The 15,102-nt window shown below is 35.4% G+C and overlaps 1 protein-coding gene across 2 annotated transcripts in view; it reads left to right on the top strand.

Annotated features, from left to right (window-relative positions):
* Positions 1-15,102, top strand: part of Epha6 (EPH receptor A6) — an 882,350-nt gene that overhangs the window by 504,662 nt on the left and 362,586 nt on the right. For both annotated transcript variants that reach the window (XM_021184474.2, XM_021184473.2), the window contains one exon: positions 1,050-1,174. In XM_021184474.2, the coding sequence (XP_021040133.1) occupies positions 1,050-1,174 (125 nt within the window). The remainder of the gene's footprint in view (positions 1-1,049; positions 1,175-15,102) is intronic.

Genomic DNA, 15,102 nt, shown 5'->3' with positions numbered 1-15,102 from the left:
TGGGCTAATATCCACTTATCAGTGAGTACATATCATGTGAGTTCTTTTGTGATTGGGTTACCTCAATCTGGATGATGCCCTCCAGGTCCATCCATTTGCCCAAAAATTTCATAAATTCATTCTTTTTAATAGCTAAGTAGTACTCCATTTTTTTTTAAAAAAAAAAGACTTTTCCTGATGATGCAAAGACAACTTTTAGAAGTAAAAAATATTAAAACGAGTTTTTCTAAGAAGTTTAAAATATTCCAATGAGTCAGTTTTCAAACCTTGCTTTATCGTTATTAACACATTTAAATGGATATCAGAGAATAAATTGAGGGATACACAAGTCCCTGAGGTTCCTTTTGATTTGCATTCTTATTTACCTTCATTGATCTCACACCTCCTTTTTCTCATGAAGGCTGTGGTGCAGAATTAGTAACTCACACTGTACTTCCAAATGCACAACTATCTCTGATCAGAAGACCATACCGGGCCATTGAAGTCATTAATCAGTGTAATAACTTCTATGGGTCCTTCCTTCTGACTTCTTAAATTAAACTGTCGCCTTTTAGAGCCACTTTAAATGGATCCACTGAGAAATTACATAATAAAATCAGCACTCAGTATTTGGGGGCTGTATTTCTCTTACTCGGAGGTCTAAAGAAGAAAGGAACACTCCCACACAATCTTGTAATCATGTAGTTTGTTTCCTAAGGTAGGGAATGGATCATAGAAACAACAGGAGACACGTACACTGGATTTCCTGTTAATCCCAAAACCAAATCTAGTTTGAAGAACAGCATCCTTCTTTACAGAACCACAGACAATGAGCTCTGCCTTTCATCTTGGAGTATTTGAGTGTTTTCTGTAACACTTAATGGTTTTTCTAAGCATTTGCATCTCTTATTTAGCTTGAGTCAGATGTACTGTGATCCCATTTCCTTAGTTTGTCAATGGTAATTGGTATACTCGTCACAAAAGAATACATTTTCTTTGGAAGAGTTATAATATATATTAGATGGTGGAAAACATCTCTACTAATCAGTTTTTCTGGCCTTTCCTTACAGCACCTTCTCTGATTGGTATGATGAGGAAGGACTGGGCATCTCAGAACAGCCTTGCTCTATCGTGGCAAGCACCTGCATTTTCCAATGGAGCCATTCTGGACTATGAGATCAAGTACTACGAGAAAGTAGGTCTCATTTAGCACTTCCTAAAAACAGCATTTGCGTGCATATATGTCCATGTGTTTACATTATATATTGTTATAGTAGTTCAGGTTAAAAATCTGCTTTTCTTCGGCCTAACTTCATAATCACTTTGTCTTTGACTCCTCTCTAACATCCCACTGAGCTCATAATTTCTTCATTGGTTTACCTTGTTTTATGCCACACTGGGGTAGAAGGTACCAGATGCCCGTGTTTTTCAGGGCCTACTCTAGGGAGGTTTATAATATAGCAATAACTGATAATGTCTTCTACTTATAGTTTCATTGATCTAAATTTGTCTAAAATGTTGTCGAGAAGGAAGAGCAAGGCTGAATTCCTGTAACATAAGTGAGTGGGCAGCACAGATCTTTTGCCAATGAGTTTAACGTCATAGTCCATAATAATTTGGAAATGATAATTTAAGTGACAATTTGATTAAATGTGGTCTTTATATTCGAGTCAGCTGTTTCGTTTTATAAAAAGCTAGCAAGACCAACTTCACTTAAAAATAAAATTTTAATTTTGTTATTTTGAATTCTCAATTATTTTTATTGGTTATTTTATTTATTTACATTTCAAATGTCATCCTCCTTCCCAGTTTCTCCTCTACAAATCCCTATCCCATCCCCCATCCCCCAGTTTCTATGAGGGTGTTGTCCCACCCACCCATCCATTCCCTCCTTAACACCCTAGCATTCTCCTACACTGGAGCATTGAGCCTTTATAAGACCAAGGGCCTCTCCTTCCTTTGATGTCTGACAAGGCCATCCTCTACTACAAATGCATCTGGAGCCATGGGTCCCTCCATGTGTACTCTTTGGTTGGTGTTTTATTCCTTGGGAGCTCTGGAGGTCTTGTTGGTTGATATTGTTGTTCTTCCAAATCATAGACATCCTTTCCTTCATTAAATTCTTCCTTATGCTGTTCACTCCCCCCACCATTGCTTACCATTATGAGATTTTTGGCATAGCTATTGCATGGTCATTTCTCATATGTTCATTGTATTTGTGTTACAAGAAAACAGAGCTAATATTTTTTTTAAAAATGTATTTATTCATTTTTTATATGTTAAATTTTTGGCCTGAATATATGTAAGTACAGAACATATACTTTGGCCAGTTGCCTGTGGGAGTTAGAAGAGGTTACTGACTCCTTGGAGCTGTAGTAATGGATGGTTGTGAGTCACCATGTTGGTGCTAGGATTTGAACCCTGGTCTCTGCAAGAGCAAGAAGTGTTCATAACTACTGAGTGATCTCTGCTGCCCCCAAATTATTGTTTTAATTAAGGTAAAATTTGCATATAATATCCTGCAGTTTCTTATATTTTTGGTTGTGAGCCTAGCCTTGAATGGCTGAGCCATCTCTCCAGCCTTTCTTATAGGAAAAATATGACATGTACTTCTAAAATTTCTCAGAACAAAGAGACATTCAAACTATACCCCTCAAGGTTTGTAGTTTTCTCTGCTGAAGTAGCTGACCATAGATTTGCAGGCATAAAGGGATATAGATTTGTCAGCTGGCATGTGTGACTAGGAGCCAGCCACAGGATGTATGAAACTAAGAGACTACCCCAATGGTTGGAACTTAATGTCTTTATTCATAATAGGAAGGGAAACAGTAGACATAGATAATTCCAGAATGGATTACAGAAGAAATGAATGGATCCAAAGAAGAGAATCTGACTTATGTCAAGGTTCCTCAGGAATCTACATGTTCACCATTCAGTCTCATCTTCTATGATGACCATTTTTGTCCCCTTGGTTAAAGATGTTCAGTGAAAGAATTGGAGATCTAGCCTTTGGAAGATAACTTATTTCCCTCCAACTTGCTGTCCCCCAAGAATGTCCACTGGTTCCCAAGCAGTACATAGTGAGCTGTAATTTTCTAAGTCTGAGAGGGGAAATCATAAACACACTTAAGTCTTTCCTAAAGAAATCCAGGATAGGCATAGAAATGGTACTCATTTTACAGCTGAGAAAATGCAGTTTAGATCAAGGAAAAGACAGTTCATATTCATGGGCTAGTCTTGCAAATGTTATAGCTTGCAACATGTGGTCAAAGAAAATTGTGTGTCTCTGTGTGTGTGTGTCCCAGTAGTTGGAACAGATCTTCAAGTACTCGTATACTTGTTTGTCAAAAAACAACATACACACATATGTACAACAAACCTTCCAAAATCAAAACATTTCTGTTTTGGAAAAGTATTCTGTGTTATATTTCACAGAGAGAAAACCCACTGGCTTTTTTTATGATCATTTGCACTTTATATATTTGAGTTTGGATATAACCTTCAATATTTCCCAATAAACATAAAGCATAATCAGCAAAAAATGAGGTAAGCTCATCTAATTTAAAATCTGAAAACCACTGATACTAAATTATAGTAATTAACATGACCTCTATATTGACTTTTACTGTGCCTTATTAAGTTTTACTTTGAAGTTGGAAAAATCCTTTTAAATGTTTTTGTTTTATAAAATATGCTAATAACCCAGAGATAATGGATTAAATATGTAGCTAGAGCCAAAGATTTCTAAGTCATGTTCTGATTATGTCTCTTATTATGCTTCTGGCAAGAAAAAAAAAGTCAATACATCTCTTTTATTTAAAAAGTCACATTTTCCAAAATGGAAATGAATGTACCAACTTTCTTGTGGTTGTAAGGATTAATTATAAACAGACCTAAAGGTAAAAACACAAAATCAGTATTAAAAAAAAAAAAACAATTACATAAGCCTTAGAAAAATGTTCTAAGCCTTTAGTATAATGAAGAATGACAGAGCAGCAGCATGGGAGGATGGTATGGACATGCAAAATCCTTTTCTTTTCCTAAACACAAATATATAGTCAAAGAATCAAAAATGTTAAAATATCACAATCTGGCAAATAAAACACAAATGATTGAATCTTCTATTTTCCCCATTATAACTTCAAATGCTAAATTGTATTTTATATTTCTACATCTGTAATATAGTTTTTCATCTTGAGAAAATAATTTTATAAGTCTTAACTGGGAAAACTTACAGTAGAACCTATTAGAATTTTATTTTTTCATTAGTGGTAGCTTAAATACTACTTAGTTTAAAAAAATCATAAGTAATCCCTTCTTAGAATATAAATATCCCCTGATATTTGTACATTTTTGTGGAAATGCACATGTAAATGAGATGATTCAGAAGAAAAGGCATCCAAGTCTGATTCAGTTGCTGATTATTGGTAAAAATGACCCAGAAATTTGGATAGGTTGTACAGAGAGATAAAAAGAAAGAGGATTGTAGGAAGTGTACATAGGTATGAATAGACATGCCATGGGCCATAAGCAGGTTTTTGTATTTGTTATTGGTAATTATATGAGCAAAGGATGCACCTGAGGCAAAGCTTTGTGTACAACTGATTAAGTGGAGATGGTTTCTAGGGGAACTGAGACGGAGAGCAGGAGGATGGAGGAGGAGGATGTCCATCAAATTCATGGGAATCCAGGCAGTCTCTGGAGTCTGAACGACTTCTCAGAGAGCATTCTCTGCAGACAAAGAAGGCAGGATTCTTAGCCGGTTCAGTTAAAGTTTAGGAGAAGCATATGGGCAGCTGAAAAACAATTAGAAATGCCTCCGGTTCTCTCCTAGTGGCTATAGTTATGCAAGCTTAGATTCATAAAAAATGTTGCAGATTAAGCCATTAAAACAAAGAGAATGAGAAGAACCAGGAGTAGAGATTATTCAGGTGGTCTGTTGGAACATTGACTATTGAAGAGGTATGAAAATGCTCAAAGATCTCGTGGAAAACACATCCATGACTCTTTGTTACCATTTATACTCTCTTTAGGTTTTAGTACCAGTGGCCTGACATTTAAGTGACACATTATCTTTCACTCAAAGATGCTCTATGTTGGTGTCTATAACTGATGCATATTTCTACCATCCTCCCAGGGATTGGGCTGTTCTGTTAAATTCTGGTTGTTTACAATATATTCTTTGGTAAATCAACGAAGTAAATTTGCCTACAATGCAAATCATCTATAAATACCTGAAATCAAGGAACAGGCAGCTGTTATCAGCATCCTTTCTCAGAGAATGTGACTTATTAGAAGAAAACAATGGCCCCTGGGTGCAAAGATTGATGGAACCTCAAAACAACTTTATTTCATAAATAACCTTTTGCTATATTAGGGGTTGTCAAAACCACAGACTCATATATTTATTATGCAAGAAGCAGATTGTGGAGCAACACCTCCAGCTCCAAGCTTTGATTTTTGTCTTTCTGTTTGCTGTCATTGTTGACCTATGAAATACAAATTGGTATAGGTAATTCCTTATAGTTGAAAGATTTTTCAATTCTAAAATTAAAAAAAAATGAGATGTGGCTATACCTGACTTCTCTCTCTAGCTACACAGAAAGATGATAGATAGATAGATAGATAGATAGATAGATAGATAGATAGATAGATAGATAGATAATTATATACATTACATAGATATATAATAGATAGATGATAAATAAAGATGATAGATATAGATAGATGATTATATACATACATAGATTGCAAATATAGATATCAATATCTTTTTCTCTCTGTGTATGTGTGTTTGTGCATGCACACATGAGTGTGAATGTTTAATTGCATACTGGGAGTAAATATAGAAACTAACTGTATGACTTTGTTGGTCATAACGAGTGAATTTACTCCCCAAGCCTTACTTTTATTTTTTCATCTTCAAAAAGGATTTCACTTTTATCTAAGTCAAGTGAACACTTCACTAATATTAAAGGAAAATCATGAAGATACTCAAAAGTTCATTTTTTTTTTTAATTTTGGTTTTGATTTCTTTTCATCCAGAGTTAGAGTCCATGGTGAGTGCCTACTGATATTACGTTGGTACCATACACGCTCGTCATTTCAGCCTTCTTCTGAAAATGATGCAGCATCAAAATTTCAAGTCACAAAAGATCACACTGTCTTTTCTATACCAAGCCAATCATTCTTTTATTAGAGCATTTTATGCTATTCTAACACATAACCGAGGCCAAGCAGTTTATAGAGGCTAAACACTTATTTCTATAAATGAGAAAGTTGGAGGATTTTGTTCTCAGAATTTCCAAAAACAAAAAGTACAAAGACTTGAGGATGTCCTGAGCATCTAACTGACCCACAGTATCATGAGGGTACTTGATGTCTCTTGTTTGGCTTCCTTTCTACATATTTATGGCCTAATACTGAGACAGAAGTATGCACTGGTATACTCCCTGCCTTTGAGGTTATTCTCCCATTGTGCCACCATTCTCTCCATACTATTCTCCCAGTAGACAGACACCTGCTGGGCTACACCCTTAGTTTCATCTGCTGAAGTGCTTTTTGAACTTTACTATGTGACCAGGCTGAAAATCCTTCAAGTCCTTAAATTCAGTTTCCCTTTTGATTGTAAATTCTACTTTTATACCATTTCTTTTTATGAATTTAAAATATGTAGCTAAAAGAAGCCACAAAGCAGCCTAAAGTTTTATAGCTCATATATTTCTTGCACCAAATATTCACATTCGTCTGTTCTTAAATTCTACTTTCTACATGCCATGGGCATGAACATAACTCAGCCAGGTTCTTCGCTACTTTATAATAAAAATGGCCTTTCCTTCTGTTTCCAATACATTCTTCCTCTTTTTTTCTTCTGTTACTTTATCAGAATGGGCTGTCTACAGTCTACCACAGTTCAGAGAACAACCACACCATCAATCCCTTGGAACCTTCAAACCTTCCCTATCTTCTGTTTTTGTGAATCCACTCAATCTCCCTTAATGTTCTACTTACAGCAATCTATGTCTTTTCCTTGACTGACGGTCGGCATTCGTTCCTCCTCTAGCTGCCGTAAAATTATTTCACCTGTATTTATTTCCATGTTTGACATATTCTTCCTCATTTCTTTTTTATATATCTATATCAAAATTCTAAGGGCCTAGCCAATACTTCTAAGATGGTACCTGAATGCTGCAGCTCGCAGAGGGAAGATATGCCATGAGAGAAGAATGAAAGGAGAAATGGAAAGGAGGGTGTGGAACATTAAAGCTTTGAGAAGCATGTTATGTGAAGTCACTACCCACATCAACAGTAGATCTCACTCTGCTGACCACAAGGAAGTACCTTTCCCTTGCTGAGTCTCCAGTGCTAACATAATGCAAACATTAAAACCATAGCATTCCTCCGTTGGGGACCCCATGCTCAATCCAATGGTTGGCTGTGAGGAGTTAGAGAAGAGTCTGAAGGAGCTGAAGTGGTTTGCAACCCATAGGAAGAACAACAATATCAACCAACCAGACCCCCCAGAGCTCCCAGGGACTAAACCACCAACTAGCAGTAAACAGGGAGGGACCCATGTCTCAAGACGTATATGTAGCAGAGGATGACTTTATCTAACATCAATGGGAGGGGAGGCCCTTGGTCTTGTGAATGCTCGATGCCCCATGATAGGGGATTGCCAGGGCAGGGAGGCAGGAGTGGATGGGTGGGGGAACACCCTCATAGATGCACAGGGTGGGGTGGGGGGTGGGATAGGGAGTTTCCGGGGGGCGGGGGTAACTGGGGAAGGGGATAACATTTGAAATGTAAATAAAGAAAATATCTAACAACAACAAAACATCCATAGCATTCATCTGTTGCCATGTCTTCTAACTTTACCTGCTTTGCTCACATCAGCTGTCACATCCTAACTTCCACCCAACGCCCACACACACCTGGTTCACCTCTCCCCTTTCCCCTTCTCTGTTTTACTTGCGTTTCTACCCAAGATGCTTCTTTCTTACATGTGTATTCTTGCTACCCTCAGCACATTTGGGCTGTTACAATACATTGCCATAGACTATATGGGCTATAAACAACTGGAATATAGTTTGTAAATTTTTGGAGACTGAAGTCCAGAGTTTGAAGACTTAGTGTAGCATGGGGCTTGTTTTCTGCTTCATAGACAGCCATCGTTCCCCATGTCCTCACACCACAGAGGGACAAGGAAGCTCTCTGAGATTGTTTTAGTAAGAACACAAGTATCATTATGAGGCCTCTACCTGTATGACTTAATAATTTCCCTCAGACATGGCATCCTATTACCAGCTGTTTGAGGTTATTATCTTACCAAATGAATGGTCAGGGTATGCTTTAAAATCAGTACCTATCAAAAATAGCCTCAGAGTTATCTATGGTTATCTGATGCGCCTAAATCATTTATGAGACTTTAGATCATTTTCTTTACATCCCTCAACTTCAATCAGTGATAGGCAGATAGGGCTTATTGTTTTTAGTCATGTTATAGCTAAATTGGAAAAAAATTGTCTCTTTGTTTAGAACTCATTTATGGGAAATTGAGAAACATTTGCTCACTATAAAATAGGATCTACCAGAGATGAAAGAGGGGTAGATTGTGTGTGTGTGTGTGTGTGTGTGTGTCTTAATAGATTTTTGCTTTTCAATGTTCATAAGAAAGACTCACACATAAATGTCCATATGCTTAAAGAAGGTCCTGTTGATAATGAAACTGAAAATATAAGAGGGAAATGATTTCTTGTTTTATTGTTATATCCCCACCAGAGAGAGAGAGAGAGAGAGAGAGACTAATAGTTAATAAACAATAGATGCTGATCAGTTTCATACCAGGTAGTTTGAAGTCTTCTGGAGGATGTAATAACTAAACTTCTAAACCATTTGAAGTAAATATACTGATGTCTATCCTTTAACAAGTGAAGAACCATGCCACAAGGAGACTGAATGGCTTCATCACATCCACCAGGTGGCTGGAATGGCTCGCCAGGATCTCCTGCATCACTGTAGACACTCAGAACATCCAAGCTTTTGCTGATGCTGACTGAGTAGCTTCCCTGAGGCCAAAGGCTGATTACTCTCTGTTGCCCTTTTGCATCCATAAAAATGGCAGCAATAAAAGATGCCTATGTCACCAGGGTGTTATAGAGTTCCACTAATTGCCACCTGGTAGCTCATCTTGCCAACATGAATCCCCTATAACAGTTCATTATTCTTACATTCAGTATTTAAAGACACTGACTGGGAAATTATTTTCATAAAGTGCTCTTGTTAATTTTGACCAGTCAGCAGGTTTTTAACTCTGTTTAGAAAAGCTCACTGTGAGAAAGGAAACATTTCTCATACCCAGATGATCAATAACCATCTACAAATGTATTGAAAAAAAGTCATTGCTCTCTCATCCAAACAGAGAAACAGCTTTTTAGGGGCATTAATTACAAATATATAACTTTGTGACCCTGAGAACAGTATTATGAAAAGGTAAAAAGACTTGCAGAAAAAAAAATGTTCATTATTGGAGCTATTTTCATCCCAGTCAGGAGTGACTTGACATCGCTTTCGAGGCAGGGCCTCGGGTCTGTTATGAAAACCACACACAACCTAGCATCACACTCTACACAACACCTGTTTCTTCCTTTGTGCTTCTTTTATTTCCTTTAGGTAGATTTTTGTACACATGAACATTGAATAAATAGACCTTTGTTTTTCTAAAGATATATAATCAGTGATATATATATATATATATATATATATATATAAAAAATCAGTATATAGATAGATGATAGATAGATAGATAGATGATAGATAGATAGATAGAGATGGCATACCTTTTTAAAAACTAAATGAAGCAATTCTTGTACTAATAATTAGCATTGAAATCTCTTCTAAGTGACTTATATTTACCACTTTATGTATTTCCTTCATTTTTTTCACTCTGATTAAACTTTCCCTATTTCTAGGAAGGTTGCTGTTATGTCCGTCTATTACTTAGGTAAAGAAGCACAGTCCTTTTTCTTTATATCATCCTTCCCTTCTAGCTACCTAACTCAATCATTTCTTTGTGGACCTTAATGTAAGCTTGCATTTAAACCTAAGTGTGATCTTGTATGAGGATTTAAGAATAGCAGCAAAGTATAAAGATGAAATAGAAATCCGTACTCAGGTGGAATTCTCGTTGAAATGCAGATCATGATTCATATGGTTGGGCAGATAAGTGTGAGATAATAGGATGAAATTTTGCATTTTTACATTATACGTGGATGCCAGCAATCCTGGTCCGTGCATGATTCTTGAAGTTCTAGATCTCTAGAGAATCTGTGTCTCTATTACTATATTCCATTAAGTATGGATAAAGGTGAAATCATCATAAACCTTTGGGAACACATTAACTTATATGGCTGTAATAGGTGGCTGGGACCATTAGACATTACAAATTAGTATAATATCAGAACTAAAGCAAAGTATGATAAATGGATTGATCGCCAAATCAGTTTCAGATAAAACTATATATAAAAACATAATTTTTGAGCTGGTAAACAAAGGCTTTATGTTCTTTTTTTTATCTCTTATATTATTTGCTGCAAGGTCCACTGCAGAGAAACTGAATATGAGCATTTGGTACTAATTAAAATAACATTACCTGAAAGAAAATAAACACCAAGGGAATGCCCTGATATAAACACTCATTACAGCAATTCCATATCTAACTTCTGTGTTATGTTGAAAACATCACACTCTCCATGGAGTGCTATCTGGCTTAGTGGTCCAGGGAGTCCCTGCTGTGCCTATAGAAGAGATTCTCATGGTAAAAAGACTGTGGCTGATGCTAGGATTGTAGCCTCAGCAGCATCTGTATAATGTGAACCTGTCAGGATAGACACTGAAAGGACATGTGTACTATTTCATAATGGCTAGAGACTCTGCACACACAAACTGATAAAAATTTTGTCCAGTTGTTTTAAGTTTAAAACCAAAATTCAAAACGTTATCCCACCATTGGTTTGGGGAACAAATTTAAAAAAAAAAACTTATACCATATAATTTAGTATACTAAAGACTTAGTACATCTAAGACAGGGGAAAAAAACAAAACTAATTAAAGTACTCCAAATAAATTTTATTACAATTTTAGAATATGTTTTAGGAGAAATTAATTATGTTTCCTTCCTAGTGCCAGTGTAGGATGATGGCTCCTTATATGCCACGGATGCTGATTTTAATGTAGCATAGATCTAAAAAGACTAATATCTATCTATAGACAAAATTAAAGATTGTAAACATGATGATCATCAAATTATACTTTCTGCTCTCCTAGAAAAAAATGAAGTAATACATTGTCTAATATGTCTGCAAAGGCACAGAACACTGGATAGGTTGGCATCACCAGAATAGCACACTAGTCCTGTATTTTTGCATACAACTATATAGGATATATGCATTGCCCACACTTCAGCTAACTTGATATGTCCCATGCACTTCAAACACTACATTTCAAATCAATGACACAATGGTAACATAATAAGGCGCTCCATCTATGTCCCTAGACAAATACTCTGTAAATTGTTTCCTCATCACTTCGATGAATTCTCGGTTTACTTTTGATGACGTTTTTTTAAAAGTCCATTTCTAAACTTAAAATTCCAATTTTGTGTGGCTTTATTATTTATATCATGTACTGCTTTGTTATACAAGGGGACAGGAAACAAGAGTAAGGAAAAGGTAAAATAATCAATGATTTCAATGAAAACAAAAAAGAAATTTAAAAGTGAGGTTAAAGAGAACTACATTAAAAGTAAGGATAAAAGACCAACTCAGTTTCCTCTGCAATTTTAAGTGTATATTTTTTCAACAAAGTTCTAGGAAAAAAGAAAAATATGACTATCTAAAATTATTAATTATTAACGTGCAGTTTCACTTCCTCCTTCCTCTAAAAGATTCCTTTTGTGTGAAAGAAAGAAAACAATGCCTTTCCAACTCTGGATTGAAGAGTGGAGCTTTGATGACCTCAGTAGACATGTCAGTGGCTGCCACTGGCAGCACATCACAGGAAGAATACTAGAAATATCCATACAAAGCACTTACCCTATTACACACCAGAAATCATGGTAGTGTTGCAATATATAAAAATAGTGATTTTTTTTCTATTACCCTCCCATGCTTCCGATCAAATTTTCTAAGGAATAAAAGACATTACAAATACAAACTATACAAACTACCTCTAAATTTCCAATCTACTGTAGTAGCACATAAACAAATCCTCCCAGGTGTTTAAGCTTTTTGTTTTCTTGCTCTTACATTGCCATGAGCTCAAACTGTTGTCTTCAAGTAAGTGACAGAAATATAATGTTGCATTTGGAAGTCAAGTATATAAGATAAGCACTTTTATATTCTAAAATGAGAATAAAGGCTATTATATAATATGTATTATTAGTTTTAACCTTTTTGATATAAATAAAAAGAGAAACCAACTGAGAAGTTTTAAAGCTTGTCGTTTATATACATGGTTATTTGTCTACATGTACCATTCGTGTGTCTGGAGTCTATGCAGGCCACCAAAGGGCATTGGATTCCCTGAACCTGGAATTATAGAGGCTGTGGTTGCTGAGGATCAAACCCCAAACCTCAGGAGGAGCCACCTGTACTCTTAGCATCTGGGCAGTCCAGCTGCCAATCTTTTTAATTCCTCACTGAGCTTACGAAGGTGTTGGCTGAAGCACTGTGTAGTTAGAAAGATTGGCATATTTCGAGAGCAGTTCAAAGGATAGCCATGCTTTTGCACGTTGAGAGCCAGTTCTGTTTAGAAGCATCATGAGCAGTTCAGCAATTTGCCTGTTCTATGATACTCTCTTTTGCTGCTGTAATCCATCAGGTAGTCGGTATATATAAATCTATATGCTGAACAGACAAACGTTTCTTTCCATTAGTTTAACACCTATGTTTTATTTATATTAATATATAATAAATATGTATATATATAGGGTGTATATGCAGAGAGAGAGAGAGAGTGAAAACAAAACAAAACACATGAAGCTTTGAAATAATTCCTGTAAGAGGTGAGATGATTGTTCCTAGAGTTGCTCTATCAAACTCTATTTTTCTTTACTAATTTCTTGAAGAATTAGAACAGATAAAATAGACTGCAGAGAAAGTCATGTAGAGTAGCATATTTCCTGGTAGCCAATCATAAACATAGTGAAGATTCCACTTTGAAAATATGTAAATGCTTTTGTGAAAAGTGGGTGAGGGGTATGCATATGTGTGCTTCTGGCTCATATGTATGTTGGAGGTATATCTGTGTATGTAATGGGATATGTGAATGTGATGTACATGTATGCTTTGTGTGTCTGAACTACTGCTTAAGTACATTTATTAATATGTTCATAATTATAGAAATTTTCAAGGATATATTGAATATATCCTTGACGAAACATGTGAACTACTGTGTGTTTTGCTGTTGAATGATTCATAGTTTTTGCATCTAAAAGGAAACCTAATACTTAATGTTTGGCATATTCAAAGTTAAGAATGTCATGCTGGAACAAAGACACACTTGTTTGCTGCAAACCCAGTACTCATCCCTTCCTCTGTGTAAATAACCAGGAAAGAGTCTGAAAATAAAGGAACACTGAAGTATTTGCATGTTTCTTACCCATGAAATGACATTTTTGTCTTTGAGTTAAGTTGGCTAACTGAACTAGGTATTAAAATGTAAATTGAACTATTACAAAGCCAAAATAAGACTAACAGTTCCTGAGGGTGATTTATCTGTATTAACTCACTTTGGGATAAGGGAACTAGCTACTGGTTAAATGAGTGACAACTACATAACCCATGATCACTACTAGACCTCAACCACCAACTGGCAGCAGTGGGCAACTGTAGTGAACACAAATTAGATATTCACAGAACATACAACTTGACTCTACTTTCTTACCTTTTGCATCTTGTTTACTATTTGATGTTCCTTTCATTGATTTATGTTGACATTTATGAAATGAAGCACTTGACACATGTAAAGAAAATCCTCTATGACTTCAAATTACAAATCAGCTGAAAAATTAACTGGATAGTTCAATACTTGCAGACATTACGTAAGCCTTTTAACTGTTTTGTTTCAAAATGTAAATAGATATATTACATTACTTTTAAATATCTTTTTATCTCCTTGAGAATCAAAGACAGTTATTCTTTAATTACACACACCTTGCTTGAAATTCTGATTTTTAAGGTTGATTTGCCAGGTGACAACAGTTTTTGTTTTCCACACCTTAAATTACTCACCTGTTAGGAAAAGACAGTATAATAATGGTAAGTTATTTGTGCAGAGTGAACCAAACTAAAGTTTTAAGCATGAATCTTTTCATCTATTGCCTATTATATCTGGATATAGAGTACATATAGTATTCATAATTGTCCAATATTGGTATTAGTATAAATATCAACACCTGCTTGATTACAGTTCCCCCAGGGACTCTATAAATTTTTATTGCTCACACAGAATGCTCAAGCTACAAGCAGGATCATTAAGACATTTATTGCTATTGTTAGATGATGTGGAGTCAAACCTTATGAATATAAAGAGAGTCACTGGTCTGTAAACTGTAGAATAGCCAGATGGACATTAAACAACTAATTTAGCCTATATCATGATGTTCTTTTCCTTAAGGGAGTTTTAACATGTCCTTTTAAATATGTGATGGCATTCTAATTTTAAATCAACAATCACTTCATTAAAATATGAACTAATAACATTTAAAATATCTAGCAGTTGGCATTTAGATGAGACTAAATTTTCCACAAATTATATATATATATATATGTATGTATATATATATATGTCTAACATTGTAAATATAAAAAATGAAAAATAATTTCACTATTTGCACCTGAATATTAATTATTCTGATAATAACGTGGATTATATTGTGATTAAAGATTTTGCCTCTTCCTTTTAAGTATTTGGGGTTTGGGAGGGGAGAGGTGAGCAGGGTTATTTATCTTGAACTCAGACCTCCACGTTCCTTTTTTTTTTTTTTTGATTTTTAATATTTTTATTACATATTTTCCTCAATTACATTTCCAATGCTATCCCAAAAGTCCCCCATAGCGCCCCCCA

Source organism: Mus caroli, chromosome 16 (genome assembly GCF_900094665.2).
Source record: "Mus caroli chromosome 16, CAROLI_EIJ_v1.1, whole genome shotgun sequence".
NCBI classification, from domain to species: Eukaryota; Metazoa; Chordata; class Mammalia; order Rodentia; family Muridae; genus Mus; species Mus caroli.
This window is presented reverse-complemented; position numbering and strand designations above follow the sequence as displayed.